The sequence below is a fragment of the Panicum virgatum genome, chromosome 8K (assembly GCF_016808335.1).
Source record: "Panicum virgatum strain AP13 chromosome 8K, P.virgatum_v5, whole genome shotgun sequence".
NCBI lineage: Eukaryota > Viridiplantae > Streptophyta > Magnoliopsida > Poales > Poaceae > Panicum > Panicum virgatum.
Genome location: NC_053143.1, coordinates 6,878,415 through 6,898,580, shown reverse-complemented (window position 1 = coordinate 6,898,580; position 20,166 = coordinate 6,878,415). Strand labels below are relative to the sequence as shown.

The following is a 20,166-nucleotide window of genomic DNA, read 5'->3' as shown; positions in this document are numbered from 1 at the left end:
TTCCTTATTTGAACTAGTGTATTTATCAAATAAAAAAATAGAAATAGCCTAACTGAAACAGTAGATTAGCCTAAATGGGAACAATATGCTTACCCGATTCACGAAAGTTTGTGCACCATAACCAGAAACGCTAACGAAAAGTGCCTAGTTGCTCATATGGACAGAACTGGTGCAAGTGGATGAAATCTGTTGTCAGATTCCCTATAAAAAACATGCTTTAACTGTATACGCTAAAGGAGTATTTTGTGTTACAAATATGAGTTGTGGCACCAAAGAAAAAATAAATGCTCACAGCTTTATAAAGCTTTCTTTAATGATTAACATGATCAACATATGTTAAGCCATGGCCATAGCCATAGCCAGGTAGTTAAGCCCCTCCTCAAAGATTTCCATGGATGACTTGAGTGCTGAGGACAAGAAGTAGGCTCAGAAGTTGAAGTTGAGTAGAAAAAAAAAGAAAAATAAGCATCCAAAATCAAAAGTCATTGGCTGAACATGACCCCTATCAGTAATTTGCAAAAACACCATGTAGCAACTCTGCCAACTCGAGGTTTAATGCTTATTATAAAGAGAAGTCTCGCACTAGGTAGTGTTAGAATAAGAAATTGTGGCCAGCATTTTGTGGTGAGTCTATCATGGGCCATTCTAGCTGCAGCAGGTTTTGTGCATCATATCTTGGTCCAGTCTACAATGTCAAATCAACACTGCTCAAAAACTGCATAAACATCATTCAATTCTTTGACAAAAATGCCAAAGCTAGATAAAAAAAATGCTAGACAAAAGATGAATAAATTGCTTGTTCACATGCCATAAGTTGCCTAAAAAGTGAATTCCAGTAGAACCAATGGCTAATCCATCAAAACACAGGAAAATATTACTATCTAGAACACAAAAATTCTTAGCCTAATATAAATAATTTGTTTGTTGATTTAGCTTAAGCTGCTTACATGTAATTTTAAAAGGCTAAGGTATGATACATAAACTGCTTAACTGGTTTAGGATAAGCTATTATCTAAAACACAAAAGTTCTTAGCTGGTACAATTAAATTGCATGTTGGTTTAGCATAAGTTGTACATGAAAATCCAAAAAAAAAAACTATTAGTAGGAACACTTGAAAAATGCTATAATCAGAATGGAAAATGCTAAAGTAAAATGAATGAATTGCTTGATGATTCAATGAAAAGTGCCAACAAAAATGATCTGAGAGGGTCTCCACAGCAACCATGGTCGTTGACCTCCCCCTTTCTCCTCGTGGATCTATGAAGCTCCTCACAGTCACGCGAGCGTCGCCGCTGTCCCTCATGGTGCGGCGAGAGTCAGATCCAGCGAGGAGGGTGGGGGCTTACAGGGCGTGGAAAGTCATTGTCCCAAGTCACCATCCGCTGCTCTGCGCCGCCATCACACATCGCCACCCGCTCTCCACGCCATCGCCCCATGGTCTGCGCCACGCGGAGTCACCATTTGCCCTGCGCGACAGGGGAGGGTAGCCCCCCGCCCTCGCGGCACCCGTAGCCAAATCGCCGTGGCCCCGCGCGCCGCGTGCATCAGGGGAGGGGAGGGGCCCACGGCCCCATCCCCCAACACTGCCGCACATGCGTCCCCATATACAGCAGGGCAGGGGAGGGGCGCTGGGGAGAGGAGGGGACGATGCGGCATCGTAGAGGACAAGAGGAGAGGAGGAGGTTGCGGCGGGAAGAGGAGGGGCCGCGCTGTGCCGCTGCGTCCCCGCGCAGGAGCTCACGCCGCTGCCGCTGCAGAGGAAGGAGGCGGGGAGAGGGAGGGGCCACCATGGATTTTGAAGAGAGCTTGCAAGAGGGAGAGAGAAAGAAAAATGATGGAGAGGGGATGAACGGGGGATAGGACAGAATGGATAAGTATATGCCAACATGGGGAGGGAGGGCGGGGGAGCGGTGTTGCGGCCTAGCAATGGGCCGAGTGTACGGGCCGGTATAACAAGTCATTATCATATAAAATTTACCCACGTCTATATGATACCACCAATTTTGTGCTCTTTCACTCTATGTACAAGTCGTACTGTGACCACGGGAGGTATTGATTATACGGGTTCTGATTGGGATTCAAATTCAGGTTTCAATTGGAATTCAGATTGATTTGTTCGGGTTCCGATTAGGATTCCGATTGAGTTATTCAGGTTCCGATTAGGATTCCGATTGACGGACCGTGGAATCATTATTTGCTTTAAAAATAGCAGAGAGGTAGAGATAGAGATTATATTGTTTTAAAAAATTCAACAGCTAGAAATGGCAGCAACTATAACGCGGTGACAGATATTGGACCAAAAATGTTATCACAAGAGAAGTGGCAACTGTAATAAGAAAGCTGTTCCATGTCTATAATAAACAACAAAAAGAAATAAATATACTCTTCACGCATGTTGCAAGTCTGCCGCGCATGTTTAGCAGAAGAAACAGGCTTCACTGGCCTTGATCTCCATCAGAAGCCAATCCTTCCTCAAACGCATTGGAAGCCCCAAGAGATTTTTGTACCGGTGGCTTATGACTATTGACGACGGCAACTGAGCAGCATGCATCGACGGTGACAACGTATATGAGGCGAGCAGTGGTGTGGACGGGGGAGGCATGGCTAGCGAGCGGTGGGAAAGCATGTGGCAAGCCAACAGACATCGCCTGTTGAGGCCTAGGGAATAATACAACTTCGCCTCCTACTCGGCGAGATCTGCTATTTGGAGCGTTATTCAGTTCGTTTACAACGAATAGAACACAATGCATTATTGGAAAAGTAGCCGTGTTCGTAGCGGTATCATATTTCGAACATATTTTTATAATTATATACTCATACATACCATTATACACTATCTTATACATACTATTTAATTATTTTTATAATTATATATTTTTCCATGTTTCGAATATTTTATCTATTTTGACCATAATAATTGAGATCTCGTTGTTTGTTTTCACCATATGTAGTTTCTCAAAAATGCTTGTTGCAACTAAAATTTAATGTGGTTATTTTTTCACAACATCGTTCTTCAGACAACCCTACTAGTATCATAAAAGTCAAAAGAACAGCGGTATGGTCATGTTCTACACAAATATTTTTCAGAACAAAGCAGAGAACCAGCTTAGAAGAAGTACTTCGTCAGTCACGTTGCAAGTTTGCCGTGCACACAGAGCAAACAGAGCAGGCTTCACTGGTCTTGATCTCCATCAATAGACAATCCTTATGAAAGCAATCAGTGCTCGTAGCTATCCTTATGAAAGGAATCAGTGCTCGTAGCCTATAAAGGGAGGGGGTGAATTAAGCAAACTAAAAAATTAACTTATGGCTCCAACTATAATTGCACCTAATATAAACTGCAACGTGCTATCTGGATGTGCAACTATGGTTCAACTATGTAATGCCCTCATCTTAAAACAAGTTTTGCAACCTATAGTCAATCTTAGCTTGATGCTACTCTAAAAAAGTAAAGGCACGCAAGTTGCAATTACAAAATGCAGAAACGTAAAGAAGAGGATGAGAGAAAGTAAACTCTTGATACAAGGATGTATTCCATAGTATCGATAGGCACTAAGCCACCATATTCCATGTTGTTGAAGCACTCAATCAAGAGTATTACTTCTTGACCACCAAGGTTAGGCCACCAAGGCTCACGCAAAAATTTTTGGTCACCTTGATCCCGATTTCCACTAAGGAGCTTCTCCACGAAGGATGGGAGTCTCCACGCCCCATGTAGAAAGCCATCATCGCCGCTCCACACCAAGTCAGAGAGTCGAACACTACTACAAAAACACTTTGCAGAGGCGGGTAAAATTGTATTTCTAGGGGCGAATGGGATACCCGCCCCTGCTTTCCGCAAGTACAAATGCTGTGTTTGCTGGGGCACGTAACGTACCCGCCCCGAAAATCCATTTCTAGGAGCGGATCGTGCTCTCATCCGCCCTTAGAAATAGATTTTCAGGGGCGGGGCACGGTGTGACCCGCCCCTACAGATCGAATAAAAAAGTAAAAAAGCCAACAGCTACCGCCGTGAACCTTGGCCCTGTGAGCCACCGAAGGGCGCCGCGTGCCGCCACCAGGCGCCCCAGCCTCGCGCCGCCTGCTGGGTCGCCGTCCGCGGCGCTGGCCTGCTTCCTCTTGCGCCCGATCGATGATGCCACGGAGGTGGCAGCGGCTCCCCAGTTGACGCACGTGGGGGCGTTGCTAGATCTTGCAGAGGGCCACGCTGTCAGCGTCGCTATGGCCGAGCTCCAACCATCAGCCACTCCAAGCGGACGCGCCGCCCGCCTGCCTTGGTCACGAACGAGAAGCTCTACCGGTGGCATAGGTCGGCCCTGTCGAGCACGGGCTTCGCGCCTGCCTCCAAGTGCTAGCAGCCTTTGTCCCCACCACCCACCGAGCCGCACCTCCACACCACGCCGCCCGGCGCCAAGCGAGGGTCTAGCGGCCTCGTCCCGCCTGCTTGCATCGATCCCGCTCCACGCGCTGCGACGCCGGGTGCCGGGCCGCCGCTGTGTGCCACCGCTGGGCGCCGCACGACGCGGCCTCGCACTGCCTCTGCCCATTCGCTCCCACACCGCCGCTGAGCGCCGAGCCCTCCAACCTCGCTCTAGCTCCACATGCCTCAGCCTCACATGGCGCCGCACCCTCCGCCGAGTGCCGCGCCGTAGGAGGGGAGGGGGAGGCGGCGTTGGGGTAAGGGGGGAGGGGCGGCGCTGTAGGGAAGCTACTAGGAGGCGTGGGTGAATGAAGAGATAAGGAAGAGAGAGATACAGGGAGGCCTTGTTTGGTTTGTCCTAGAATGTACAAGAACATACTTTGATCGCTAATTAGGGGTATTAAATGAAGACAGTTTACAAAACCAACTTCAGAACCCCTGCGTTAGGAACCCTGAAGAATCTAATGAGGCCTTTGACCGCGTGATTAGAGGATGGTTACTATAGCATCACTGTAGCCAATCATCGATTAATTACCGCCATTAGATTCGTCGCGAAAAGTTACACCCATCCCTAAAGAGGTTTTGCAAATAGACTTCATTTAGTACTCCATGCATTTACGAGCAAAGTGATTCAGATCCCCACAATTGAAGCAATGATTGGTGCTGCTCGGTCGAAGGGATGGTGGAGCATTCAACCTTGGGCCACTTTGCTGAGGAGTAGGGGGTGTGAGGCGCACTACTGCCGAGGTGGCCGGAATACCCAACGCACTTGTTGAGGGGCTTTCTGAGGAGCTATAGGTGTAACATTCTGCACCAAACGATACCTCGGTGGCGGAGCACTAGAGGGTTCAGCTGGTGCTTTCCTCTTTTTCTCAGCACGGTGAGCCATAATGCAGTCCTCTTGAGTGATTGCCAGATTGACTAGCTCAGTATAAGTATCTGCCTTGACAGGGTTAAGACGTTCTTTGAGCTTGGTACTTAGGCCTCTACGAAAGTGATTACGCTTTTTAGCATCAGTGTCAGTATGATAGCCCGCGTAATGACATAGATTATTGAAAGCCTGGACATATTGGATAACCGTGCGAGTTCCGTGAGTAAGAGCCAGAAACTCATTCAATTTTCTTTCCATAAGCCCTTCCGGAATATGATGGGCTCTGAATGCATTTTGGAATTCATCCCAGGTGACAATATGATCAGCCGGGAGCATAGCATTGTAATGATCCCACTAAAGACGAGCAGTACCGCGAAGTCATTGCGCGGCAAAGCGGTCCTTGTTTGCATCAGAACATGGCACCATAAGTAGAGAAAAGTTGGACTCGATTGTGCGAATCCAAGCGTCCGCATCCAAGGGCTCTTCTGTCTGGTTGAACAGAGGGGGCTGAGTGTCCAGGAATTCTCGATACCCTGCAGCTCGGGGTTGATGGAGCTGTTGTCCTTGAACAATCTAGCGAAGCAACTCAGTTTGGGTGGCAAATATTTCCGTAAAGCCAGGTGGCGGTGGCGATGGTTCACTGCCACTTGCTCCAAAACCACTCGGGGTACCGCGTGTTGCTCCAACCATCTAAAATGTGAAAGTTTTTCATGAGCAAGGTGATGCCTAATACTTCCAAGGTTCAATATGACATGTGCGGAAAGATGTAGAATTTAAAAGGCTTGGTTAAACGAGTGTGCAGGGAGCTGCAGCTTACGATAAAATTCATAACTCACATTCTGTTCATCCAAAACCTTTCAAATTTTAACAGCAGGCAGTAGACAAGTAGTGGAGTAAATTTCTCCTTGTGCACTTCTGTAGATAAGGTCCTTTGCTCTATCCAATAAATTCATCCTTTCTGATGTGATAGATTTGTAATAGAATTGCTAGGTAAATCTTAAGTGATTTATAACTGTTCCCACATGTAAACTTTCTCATTTTTACATCATTTTATGATCAATTTAAATTCAATTTCAAGGTGACATGATGCATGCACGTCCTACTCATCCCTCACAAAACAAAATAAATGCCAAATAGCTTTGGCTTACGGGGTTAGCGCCGGTGGCAAGGCACAATTTTACGTCTCTCCCTACATATATATCTAGCCGAATTCTATCCGTTCTTAATTTACGTAATCGTGGTTAGTGTACCTGCAGAAAATTGACAGATATATATCCATTGAACCTTTCATGCCAGCACTCATGAAAGCGTTCCCATATATTACCGCTCACTATAGAAGCGGCATCCATGCGTCCAACACTGCATGGACAGTGCTCATACGTTGCCTAGGCGATGTATTCACGGTTTCTTTTACTCCCAATATAATCGATCGATGGTCGGTATATTGGCAGCAGCTCAAGTAGGCCACTGCTTGAGCGCAGCATTCGGTTCGCATCACCGACGGGAAGGTCAGACTCCCTCAGCTGACTGAGTATACTTTACTCCCAATATAGTCAACTAATAGTTGGTATATTGGCAGCACCTCGAGTAAGCCACTGCTTGAGGGCAGCGTTCGTCTCACATCACCGACGGGAAGGTCAAGCTCTCTCAGTTGACTGAGGACCCTTACCATCTTACCTTCGTGTAGGTGCGTCGTTACATAATGTAAAGTACTGAAAGAAAGGTGCTGGAAGTCAGTTATAAATAAATCATAAGTTAGATAGCCACCTAGTCACTCCCATAATTTTCTCTAGGGCTTTACGTACTATGCACAATCCTTAGCGAACCAACGCATTTTCCATTCGATTTTGTGGCTAAGTCTTAAGGAAAATTTTTGAAATCCTGTCGCACTCTCAGGTGTGCGCTTTGTTCGGCTCTGATACCAGCTGTGGCAGAACCGCCCAAATTAATCCGGCTTAAGTGCGCTAACCATCACCCTAAAGGCAATACAGGTTAACACGCACTTCAAACGGAGTAATCCGGCAGTGCTGTCGGATAAAATCCCGAAGAATCCACTTATGTGTCGATCGAAACCCAAAGCTTATATGCAACTCACACGAAGATGAGTCCAGAGAGTACAACATTTCATAAATATATTACATTACAGAGTCTTAATTATTACAAACCAAGTTTGCAATCTCAAAAAGTTACTTGAAATTCAAAATTAAAGTAGTTCAGAGTTCAACTGCAGTGGAAATAAAGCGAGTTCTAAACGACGATACAATATGTCATGATGAAGCCCGTACATGACATCACTCGACATTGTCATCGTTGGCCGGAGTCGGGTCCCATTCCACCGACCAACCAGGAGGTAAAGTACAAGGCCAAATCAAGCTAGCTATCTGATCTTCAAACGTATCACCTGAAAACAAAGTTGAGCCACAAGCAAGGCTGAGTATACTAATACTCAGCAAGGCTTACCCGACTATGGGTATACTTAGCCCACTACCTAGACATGTAAGACTTTTGACTGGAGGGTTTGTTTCGCCGAAAAGCAACTAAGAGTAAATCTTTAATTTTTGACTTTAGCTTCAAAATTCTAGTTCAATTAACCCTTCTAAGTGAGCATCTATCCAATAGCATATATGGTGAAAAATAATTATTTTTCATCAATCAACCATATTCATCATCATCATTGTTCCACGTCTTACTCTATGTGGCAAAAGTGTTAAACAGTCTCATTGTCTGTGAGCGGCGGAACAATTCGAATCGATTTTATTAACCTTGCAAGGCAAACCTAACTCACACGTATGGGGAGTGAAGTCACCCACGCAACATTTCCCCTTTCTTCTCGTTTCGCGGGACAGGCCCACCGCCCTCGACTACAAGTACGATGACTTTGCACCCACTGACGGTGGGGTGGTATGTCCCATGCCCCGGTCCAATTAGGTACTTAAGCTTACCGATTACCATATTTCTCGGCATGTGATTAGTACGTTCAAATGCTTAACAACCACTACCACACACTGCGGCCTTAGTACATTGTCACTAAACCGACGGGGTCCCATGATCCCGCCGTGAGCCTTATGATTGCAGTAGGTGGTAAACATTCAACTCCTATAAGCTCGCGAGTGACAGGAAATCACTCGACTTCTACCGAATCATTAGCATAGCTATCTAGCGACCTACACATACTAGTGTTCAAACATAGGTACCTAGGATCATGCAACTAAGGTTTCAATCAACTCCTTTAAACTTAAATGCACAAGTATATAGAAACAATAAGTGGCATAAAGTTGAAAGTAATAGGTCATGCTCCGGGGCTTGCCTTCCTGGGCATAACTAGCCTTGGACTCTTCCGAAACTTGGTTCGGGTTTTCAGTGGCTTCAGTTAGATTTACTTGAGCTTCATGCTGCTCACTCTCGGACTCCGGCACCAGCTCGTACGTACCGTTAGCGAGAGTAGTCGTATCTATATGAAATGCTCATGCATGAGTTGTATTGATGGTAAAAGGTATATAACTATTTACAACACCACTCAAGTTATAACTATGGAATAACCTTACTATCATTACATGGGCATTCATTAATTGAGTAGTTAAGAAATTTCACTAAACTCATTAAGCAAGTGGGAGTTGTAATTTTAGAATTGCCATATTCAAAAGTGAGCATGGATTAAACAAAACTGCTACTAGGGATAAATTATGAAGGTGAAATTTTTATGCAGAGTACACTACGTGAGTACAAACTTGCTGTCAAATTTTCAGCCATTTTCATCAAGTATATTAATCATTAAAACTAGCGTAAGCTGCTACTACTAGAATCAAGATTAAATTGTATAGGCCAAACTATGCAAGTACTGGTAATTAAACTTAAACTGAGTGTTGATGATCCTATTATGAAGCTTCTGTAAAAATTTCGGATTTAACTAAGCATTACACAAGGCATGAGAAATAAAGCAAACTATAGTGGCATAGATCAAGATTAATTTATATAGACTATTATTCTGAGATAATGACCCTGAAATTTTTACAGAGTGATTATGTGAACATAAAAGACCTATGGTCAAAATATCATGTTTTTCCAGATACAGGAACTATTTTCCATGATTTAATGTTTTTCTCCTTACCAAAAATCATTTGGCCCAGTTGGGTTAACTAAAAATTCTCAAACTTTTTCTTTAGAAACTGGGAACCAAGATAAAGCTACTGTAAAAGTTTCAACCCATGAATCATAACAGAACAACATGGATAAATAAAAATATTTATTCTAGGCATACATCAAGACCTAAATAAAACCTATAGCTAGGAGTGTCAACTGGCCACCAAACTTTTACACATGACTAAACTTCTAACATTCAACATACTGACCAAAAATGGTAGACATTCAGTGGATACAACTTGAGATACAATAGAAGCTACATTTTCTTTGTATTTTAAATAGAGCAAAAACTATTAATCAAAAGAAAAAGTGTATGTAACAAAAGTTGTAGATATAGCTGCAAGGAACACAGATAAATTAAGTTTACATTTTTATGATTTTTATACTATTTTTAAACGAGTTTACAAGTTCACTGAAAAGAATGAAAACAAGAACTAAAGCTTTGCACCGGGGTCTCTGCAATCTTGCAGTACACCCCCTGAAATCTAAAAAGAAATTGCGCATAGGCCCTTGGCCGGAGGAAGAAGAAGGGGAGGCGGGGGCCGGCGGGATTCTGGCGCCTAGGCTCGCTGGCGGCGGGGGGAATCAGGGGGAGGAGCTCGAGGACAGCCAAGGCTACCCGTAGAGGGTCTTATCGAGGTCGGGGGCGGCCGGGAGAGGGGTCGGTGGTGGGACAGTGGGGAAGGCGGCGGTGGTTGGTGGCGGCGGTACTGCTCCGGCGTGGCTGGGATGCGATGGGTGGGCTGGAGAGCTTCACCGCGGCGAGAGAAAGCTCGCTGCGTGGTCCATTGGGGGCTAGGAGGGGCAGGGAAGGGGGCTCGACGGTGAGCTGGGGCGCACGGCGGCAATGGCGCCGTCGGGTGCTCCTGGGCATAGGGGAAAGCTCGGCTCTGTTCTGGGGGAGGGAGAGAGTGGAGAGCAGAGGGGAGGGGGCTTTGTTGCGCAGCAAAAGAGGGAGGGAAGGCGCTGCAGGGAGAGGTGCGGGGTGTCGGTGGCGCACGGCATTGAAGGCCGGCCGTGGGCAGCGGCTCGGGCAGGCGCGTGCGCCATGGCGTGCGGCGTCGGCACATCATCTCGTCGAGCTGGGCAGGGGCGCAGCGAGGAGAGCGCGGCATCGAATGGGTGACGGGACTAGACGCTGGCGTGCTCATCATGGAAGGCCACGAGTAGGAGCGCAGCCGGCAAAGCAGCATCGACGAGCGGCAGCAGGCATGCCACTCTGCTCTGCTCCTTGGTCAACTGTGTGCATGCGGGAGCTCAGCTGCGCGCAGTTGTCGTCGAGCGTCCATCGGGGTGTGGCCGTCGGGGCGCGGTAGCCAAGCGTGCGGCATCAGCAGGCGCTTGGTGATGGCGGCAGCAGCAGCTTGCCTGCCCAGGGCTCAGGTGGCGCTGCCCTGCCTGTCATGGCAGTGAAACAGAGGAGGGAGAGAGAAGGAAGAAAGAGAGAGAGGAGAGAGAGTCAACCGAGGTTTGACTCAACTTGATTTAAATTTTTGTGTTGAAACTCGAAAAACAGTGAACATCAAAGTTGTAGGAAATTCAAAGATCTTCAACTTTTGTGTTGGGCGAAATTTCATTTGAGTTATGGTTTAAAAATTATTTTGAATTTCCTAAAACTGTAGTTTGAATGACTTATCATATCATGTGCAAACTTTTGTTTTCTCCCTTTGACTCCAACTAGTCCTTTGTTTATTAAGACAAGGGAAGGTGCCTACTCAATTTCACACACAGAAATGGATTGATTTGAAAATTAATGCGATTTATATGTACACTAGCACATATTCACATATACATATACGTATATGAAAAGCCCAACTTAATTAACTTGGTCATTAAATGTTAATTGCGTGTTAAAATAGTGCTAAACACCGGAGGTGTTACACAAAGTCAGCCGGTGGAGCCACCGTTGTCAGCTCTACAGGACACCGGTGTCTACTCCTTTGGTAAACAGTATAGAACAATAATTCACTATTGCTTTTGCAGCCAGCCGTCGGTGTCCGCTGACACGGACGAGTACACGTAGCTCCGCCCCTGCCCGTCGGAGTGGAAACAGAGCGGATAAAAGCAGATCACAGCACCCTCGCCGAAGATGACGCCACATGCGCTGGAGACTGCTTGAGCCGATAAAAACAGAGTCGGTCATTCTGACTCTTCCTCTTTGCTTGAGCATAATCTGACTCTTCCTCTTTGCTTTAGCGTTTTCCATACCTTTACTTTAGCCTAAATGAAAGAGTATGTGCCCCGATCCTTGCTTGTGGTATGCATCATTGCTTCAGAATATGGCATGCCGGGCTTTCAGAAAACAGAATGCATTCCTTACTTGTCCATGCATCCAGCTTTAAAGGAGAAAAGCATCCACTGGGTTTGCTGCTTTTTTCACTTTTTGTTGTATATATTTCCTGTACGAGAGTGGCCGTTATTTTTGTTGCATTGCATCACCTCATCTCTCTCTCGCCTGTTCATTTCTGCAATTTCTCGCGGCCATCTCATCTCACATTGACAGTCTCCTCACCTGGAAGTCAAAATGGCGGTTCGTGACAATCCAGGTACAGTTCAATAAAATTGATCCACTATTAATCATAAGGCTAGAAGAATATTGTAGAGTTATTGGTGTGCTGATTCATATGAAATAATTGAATGATGTAGCTAAGAGGTCTCTGTAGTGGTTTGTTGTAGTTAATTGTGCTTCCATGCTGAAATTGTTTGCAGATAGTGAGTATCTTGATGAGCTCAGGCAAATACACAATCAATTCTGTATAAGAAGTTTGTACTAAGTGAACTATTGGCATATGCTGCATATGTGTATATTATCTTCAATGAAAAACTATGCCTTAAAATAGAGTCATAATGAATCTAGTAATGCCATTAAAATCTTATATACATTGTCTATCTATATAAAAATTTAGCATATTGACAATTAAAGATAAATCTATGTGGACTTGTAATTTATATCTATAAAAACTATATAGTTGGTCTGCACTAGAGATTTCTCTCAACATGCAAGCTGTCCATCTCAGCAATGCACTATTACATGCAATTAAAACGTACTACAGTAGCATTTTGTTATCCACGTCAACAGATTATGTAATCCACTAGCATTAATTTATAATAGTTTATTCATTTATAAAAATAATTAGAATATATATAATTACTTCATTCAGCCACGTCTACATGTGCATCACTATTGGGATCCATAAGGATTTATTACTATTTCTCTGTTCTCTGAATTAGCCACATCACCTTCATTATTGTAAACCATCCAATCAATTTTGTGCATGTCTTATGGCCATGAAATACATGTCTTACTCATTTCTTTCTTCTCTAATCAAAGAATAACTCAAAAATTTATTATTTTTCATCCAAGAAGTTTCTCATATGGCTTTCAATGTAATCTCTACAAATGCACCATTCATACGAGCTTTTCTTTATTAAAAAATCTATCATTTTCTTTTGTTTTTAGCAAACTCGATCTAAGTTTTATTTGTCTTACTACATGCTCTCCATTGCATTTTATTTAAAATATTGTTGTATTTTTTATCATAGTTTATCGAAAAGCTCTATTAAATCCCACAACAACGCGCGGGGAATCACCTAGCTAGTATCCTTTATAGATGGCACCCACTAAGAGTCATTAACTCTATTTCTCTCAACATGCAAGTTATCCACATCATATACGAACCCACTATATCAGACGCCACATCACCATCCACTAGGACCATATCATCTATTTATATCTTCCATAAATTTTCTGTGACTAATAGCATCCATTCATGGAATTTATTAGTCTTTGCGAGTACCACTCTACAAAATTCCGACAGTAGAAATACATGGAGGATCAATCATTGAGCCACCGTTCAATTCTCTCTCAACAAAGTTAACATGTTTTCATGTATATCATTTGAAAAGAATGTTGCCATACAATCACCTTAATGTTTCTACTTTCAAATTTCCCTTTAAAATTTTATTTAAGAAATCCCGCAGCAACGCACGAGGTATCACCTAGTTACAATTAGAGGGAGTATCTATTTTTTTTAATGGAGTTAATTTTTAGGGAAAATAAGAAATCATTACTAGTTTGTGTAAGGTAATAGTCCCTCCATTCCAAATTGTAGGTGATTTAGGCAAATCTAGATACATAATTTTTGTTATGTATCTAGACATAGTTTTATCTATATGCATGGTAAAAATTATGTATCTGAATTTGCTAAAATGACCTTATTACGTAATTGGAACGGAGGAAGTCCTATACTGAACGCAATGAAAAAGACAATGCCGAACGGGACTATTTGAATTGCAACACAACGTCCGAAACGTGGGCGGTGTCACACAAGGGGTGTTGTGGGGCACCGTAGCAGAATTTTCTTCCGCTCAAAGCTTCTAAGAAATTTGATTTTCTATGTTACCTGATGTAACTAAATAAGTTTCTGATTTTTTTCTGGCAGATTAGGACCATCATCACCTGTGCAGTCTCAGATTCGCAGCTATTAGCTATACATGGGCTTGTCTTCTGATATGGCATCCTTGGCTGTTAATACATGGTATGGGTATAGTCCTTACAGCACTGAAGCTTAATGAAATAAACCACTGCTCCTAGAAATGCAAAAATTTCTTTGAGTCCAAATTATCAATGAAGAAACATTTCTTAAGTCAATACATTATTCATTCTTGTCACTGCGTTGTCTTTTAAACTGTGCCTCATGACACTATAATATATGATGACTAGATGTAACACTACTACAGAAATGTAATCCTGGTTCCTAACCTAACCCCCTTCAGTCCCGTGTGTGGGAACGCGTACTAATGATCCGAGACTAAAAGGGCTGTAAGGCAAAAAAAAAAGCAGTATTCCGCACCCAGGAGTCAACAGTAAGACCTTTTAGCTCACGCATAAATCCTTTTAGTCCTTGTGACTTTGGGTGGGATATTTTCCTTTTTGACATAACCTAGAGGATCATTTAGTCCTGGACCAACTGAGACTAAAGGACCTTTTAGTCCTAATGAACTGGGATTAAAGACACATCTTTTAGTCCTGGTTAGTGTTAACACCCAGGACTAATATCTCGAGGCCTTTAGGGCCTATTTGGTATGGCTCTAGCTCCTCCTTTTCTCTACTCTAAACTCCAGCTGGAGCATGCTTCAGATGGAGTTGGAACTGCTTAGACGAGGTGTTTGACTAGGAAGGTACTCCCAGCTCCAAAAAGTTGATTTTGATAGTAAATTATCATTTTTACCCTCCATATGCGGCAAGGAAGAGTTTCTGTTCTTCTAATTTTCCATTGGCAACAATCCTGCACTACAGGAGGCGACACATTTGAGGCCATAAAGCACACGGCAAACTCTTTGCCGTGTGTAACGCATGGCAAAGTGCGCACGGCAAACAACAGCCAGCAAAGAGGTTGTTTAATTTGCCGTGTGCCCGTGATTCAACTCAAGGCTAAGGTGTAGCACACGGCAAATGTGACTTCCCGTAGTGCTGGTTCTCCTTTCTTGCCAGCGTTTGCAACGTGAAATTACAATGCAAAATATCATCCGTCGTTCTCTCTAATGGTTTCTACAAAAAACTATTCATGATTTTGGATGTTGGATACATTTCGTCAACGTGACAGTTTTGCATTTTTTTTAGGTGGGATTAAGCTAAGAATCCACGCCATATCAGCCAGCACTGGTTGGAAATGGTTGAGTCTGTTTTTCAATTGGTCGATGACCTTGTAAATGGAAGGTATTACTTTCTTGCCTAAATTAATCTTGTTACATGGTTTCAATTGTATAGTACTCCCTCTGTTGTTGCTCTGTGAAAAGATAAAGACTACACCTCGCTCACAGTTATGTTTGTGACATGCCATGATAGTATATAGTAATAATGTAATATACTTTAACAATGTTTTGATGTGTCAAAGTAGGTGGACGCTACTCCACCAACAATAATGGTTCCCAAATTTCCAGCGTATAGTTCATCTATCGTGTCGTGCATCGCGATTAGAAAGAATGAGGAACAATAGCAACGTACGGTAATTAATTAGAATTAAAAGAGTGCTAGCACATATATAGTTAAGGATACACATGAGTCGACTCAATATACCGTACATGAGTATACACACTACTGATCACTATCACATGACTGACCATCATGTACCAATTGGACACATATATACCATCATCATCCTACTAAAGGAGACGGCTTCTTGCTACCACTAATCACAAGTACATGCCATTTTGGAACTTGGTGTAGTTATTAATATATCTTCTTTTTTGTTGTTCCTTTTTTTGAAGGATTCCTGGTGACCACGTATACTTGGAGAGGATAGGTGAATATGTTCCGTGGAGTCAAGTACCAGCACTGGAAGAAAAGGTGGCGGACTGGAGCAAGGAGGATCCAGTGATCTGGAACGTTGGAATGGGAGCAGCGGCTTCGTTTGCGCCGACCCTGAGAAGGCTCTTGTCCGAGCGCTGCAATGACCTATACGGCCCGTACGAGCACACCATTCGTGTGCGGCTCACCCCTGCCGTGGCAGCAGGCTGCAGCGCCGCCCAGCACTGGCTGGCGGTTGAGGTCCTCATGGAGATGGCACAGGCAGCAATTACCCGCGAGATACTGCCGCCGCTGAAGCCGCTGCCGCCGCTGCTTCGGGAGCTCAAGCAACTTGCCAGCGAAGAGAGCTACAGGAGCTACGGCTCAACAATCTCCGACAAGCTGATGTTCCAGGCTTTGGGGAGGGAGTACGTGGAGATTTTCGGGTCGTCGGATCCATCTGTGCAGTGGGACCCTGACTATGGCCATCAACCTCGTACCTCCCCGCTACTCCAAATGGTCAGAGAAGGATATTTGCAAGGGAAGAAGTATCTGCTGCTGGTAGAAAATCTGCAGGTTCCCGTGTCATTGGATGTGTTGGCTTTCATAGTGGGCCCGGGCAAACGCCCATCAATCTACCAGCAGAACCGCTGGATCATCTCAGCAGTGTCCCGGGACGTGTGCAACAGAAGCCACCGCATAGATCAGGCTACACGCCAGGCAACCAGCAGCAGGTGGTTTAACCTAAGTTCGGAGTACTACCACGCCCCGGTTCTTGGTCGTCTCCGTCCGCGAGAGGGGGCCGTGATGATCAGCGAGGCCTTATGGGATGCAGCCAACTCCATCCACAGAAAACTCCGGATCCAGGAGCAACAACAAGGACGAGACCTGAAGTTCTGGTTTCACGTAGCTCAGCAGTGCCTGTACTACAGTGTTCTCTACCATCCACAAAGAAAACCTGATGCTCTTGACATATATAATAAACTACAACGAAGCTTTAGACAAAAAACAATAACAAGCGGTACAAGCCCCACTCCTGTGGTGACATCCGACGAGCTGGTTCGCTGCTGGGTGGCTGAGGGCCTGCTTTCCTCATCAGTAGCTAGCCCCACCGACATACCAGCAGCGGCCGCCAGCAAGAAGGAGAGCAACAAGAGCTACTACAGGTCTGCATATGAAGTAGGAGAGGTCGTCTTCCAAGCCTTGCAGGAGTACTCATTGCTGCCGATCTGTCCTGTGCCCGAGGATGCCGCCACCGGTGTGTCCAAGATAGCAGAGGGTGTTCCTCGACTCAAGGAAGCTGAGCTATATGATCTTGACGACAAGGGCAAGCAGCTGAGATGGGTCTCATTCCTGGATGGACGTGGCAGGCATGTGAGCAGGGGTTGGGGGGAACAGACATCAATTGTTCCAAGAGAGGTGGCCATGACCACCCTTGTTCTGAGAGGTCACACCAACACATCGATAGCAGCCTTTCCTTTCCACAAAGTGTGGAACAGCCATTTGCATGTTCTAGATTTGTCCTACACAAGGATACGTCATCTGCCTCCTGGGCTTTGTCAACTAGTGAATCTCCGCTTGCTCTCTCTCAGAGGCTGCGTTATGCTCAGCACCTTGTCCCCACCACCACCACCATCATCACAATTACCACTGCCTTTTTACAAGGACCTGCAAAATTCCGAGGACCAAACTCTACAACCCCTTACTTTTAAGGCCCAAAATCCACTACGAAATACTTGGGAGGGCAATTTAGCATCACCTACTTCTGAGGATCAAACTCCACCACCCCTTACATTTGCGGGTCAACCTCTAGTGGGACATTTACTACCATCCTCCTCGGGGGAACAAACTCTAGAGGGACATTTACTATCATTCACATCAGAGGATCAAACTCCAGGGAAGCTTGCCTATTTGGAGAACCTTGAAGTCCTTGATATGAATAGTGTTCCCTTACCCGTACTAACCCGAGAAGATGGCAGAAATAAAAGCAAATTGCACTTCCTTGATCTATCAGGGTCCAAAATTGCTACTCTGCCTTCTGAATTCTTTGATGGCATGTCAAGCCTTGAGGAGCTCATTCTTGGCAATTGCTCCGAACTCGAAGAATTGCCTCATTCGGTGGTCAAACTATCCAATCTGTTGGTCCTTCATGTCGAGGGGACTAAGATTACCTATTTTCCGAAGGATACATTTGAAGCAATGCAAAGGCTGGAGACACTCAAGCTAATTAACAACAGTAAATTGAGGTCACTCCCAAGGTCATTGACCGAAGCCAAATGCCTCAGAGAGCTACATATTTACAATTGCATTAGCTTGAGTCTTCAGTGTCTCTGGAAGCTATTATCGTACCTTGAGGATCTTTATATTGAAACATGGAAGGCCCTGGAAGATATCAAAATCCATGAGCATCGTAACTTGAGAACATTCTCACTCTCTGGACCATGTATTCGATGCCTATCCTTGCGTGGGTGCAGCAGGCTCAAAACAGTGAACTTCAGTGATGATCTTAGAGCATTGGAGGATGTTGATCTTTCAGGAACAGCTATTGAGGAGGTCCCTCCCAACCTCCCAAATCTGCCACAACTCAGGATGGTACTTCTTCTGAATGTCCAATGTTTCAAGAGATTCCCATGGCATCAGGTGGTTAGGTTTCCCAAGGTTTTCTATTTGGATGACTCTGCTAGTGATGATAATCAGTTTTTGAAGATACATTGCCAGCAGAGAACTTGTGCAGCTGGAGATTCTCATAGGGAGGAAAGAAACAATACTGCTCAGATCAACATCAATGACCCCGGTATATTTCATAGTTTCAACTCAGATGTTGCTAACAAGTTAGTCAAGGAAGGACAGTTCCTTCAGCATTTCTGTGTCCAAGTTAAACCATGCAGTGTGAGATGCATGGAGCCGAAGAACAAAAGTGAGATATGCACCAAGATCCAGAAGCAATCACCTTATCTTGATGTGCATTCTTTTGAGGTGTCTAGCATTGTGCCCATGATGAAACTTCAGCCAAAACGACGTCATGTGGAGATATCTGCAAACAATCAGTATCCGCATGGATTAAGGCATCTTCTCTCTGTCACAAAGTCAATATTCATTGGGGATGATTCTTCTATCAGATGCTTTACCGAACTCAATTATAGTATGATGTGTCTTGAAGAATGCCAGCTCATTCACTGCCATGAAATGGAAGTAGTATTCAGAATCCATTCCGAAGGTGCAGGGGAAGAAATAGTCCAGGGCCAGAAGAGCAGCACATTAACTCCAAAGGTATTTCAATCCTTAAAGATACTCCTGCTCTCCAATCTGAATAACCTACTAAGCTTGGTCGAGCCTAGTGATCTGGCATACTCTAAGTTGATCTCTCTGGAACTACTCAAACACATTCATCTCGAGCACTGCCCCCGACTGGAGAAACTTTTCCCATGCAGTTTATCATTGCCTTCACTGGAGATTCTGATCATTCTTTTCTGCTCCAACCTCAAGACAATCTTCTACAAACAACCTGATTATTCCGTAGCACCTTCTCCACTCCCAAACATCCAAAGGATCTACCTCCAAGAGCTGCCACAGCTGCAGCACTTCCACGATGATGTCACATTTCAGTTTGAAACACCAAAGTGGGAGAAGCTCTTTGTCCGGGCCTGCCGTTCCTTTCAACATCTCCCAATCCTGAAGAAGGAGCACCTGGTGTCGAAGGTGGAGGTCAGCGGAGAGCGTGACTGGTGGGGCAGGCTGCAGTGGAACCTGCTGGCAAAGCAACACGACGACTACTTGCATGTGAAGCCACCGGAGTTTGCATTGCGGAAGAAACATATCATCAAAAGCTACCTTAGGTGAGCTTCACTTGATATACAGAGCTCAGTTCCATGCACACAACTATGGTGCCCTATGCCTATCCACTCTATTTGTTGATGTGAGTTTCCTGCATATGCCCAAGATGCAGGAGTTGTATCTTGCATTGTGTGTTCGTGTGTATTGTGTTTATTGTAACAATGTTTCTCAAGGGACATGTCATCTTTTTGCTGATTTCGTTGGTCTCTGTTTGGGTTTTGTTTGTGCCTTAATAACTGGTAACTCAGGTTACCATGAAACCAAGCTGTATGCGTGTATGGATTGGTGTGATGAGATTGAGTTTGAAAGTATTTGTGGTTTGCAACCTCTAATGTACCACTGTATGTGTATGCTGAGAATGAGTTCCAAACTATATTTGTAGTTTGCAACATTTAGTGTACTCTGTTGTATCCTATTACTAATATTGTTTGCTCAGCTACGCTGTTGTCGTTTGTGCGTTAGTAATGTTTATTTCTGACGGCTTTCGGAAAGCCTAATATGAAACCAACCATCAGCAGGCAGCTCATGCATGGCTCAATTCTTCTACTTTGAGTGATATTCCACGACAGCAATGCTTGACATATAGATGAGCAGTGAGTCACCGGGGACTG

The 20,166-nt window shown here is 44.5% G+C and overlaps 1 protein-coding gene across 3 annotated transcripts; it reads left to right on the top strand.

Annotated features, from left to right (window-relative positions):
• The first annotated feature begins 11,847 nt into the window (after positions 1-11,847).
• On the top strand, positions 11,848-19,955 carry LOC120643757. 3 transcript variants are annotated; one of them, XM_039920233.1, is made up of 4 exons: positions 11,848-11,978; positions 13,875-13,970; positions 15,056-15,151; positions 15,703-19,955. In XM_039920233.1, the coding sequence occupies exons 3-4, from the start codon at positions 15,105-15,107 to the stop codon at positions 19,559-19,561; spliced, it is 3,906 nt and encodes a 1,301-aa protein (XP_039776167.1). In that variant the 5' UTR covers positions 11,848-11,978; positions 13,875-13,970; positions 15,056-15,104; the 3' UTR covers positions 19,562-19,955. The 3 variants fall into 3 exon arrangements, with proteins under 3 accessions (XP_039776167.1, XP_039776169.1, XP_039776170.1); XM_039920235.1 differs by having other exon boundaries at positions 13,875-13,976; XM_039920236.1 differs by lacking the exon at positions 13,875-13,970 and having other exon boundaries at positions 11,881-11,978.
• Positions 19,956-20,166: the final 211 nt, after the last annotated feature.

Bases quoted from the DNA above. Each gene is read 5' to 3' on its own strand.
- LOC120643757 (XM_039920233.1), top strand. From the start codon at position 15,105: ATGGTTGAGTCTGTTTTTCAATTGGTCGATGACCTTGTAAATGGAAG. The intron at 15,152-15,702 runs GTATTACTTTCT...CTTTTTTTGAAG, and splicing joins GATGACCTTGTAAATGGAAG to GATTCCTGGTGACCACGTAT.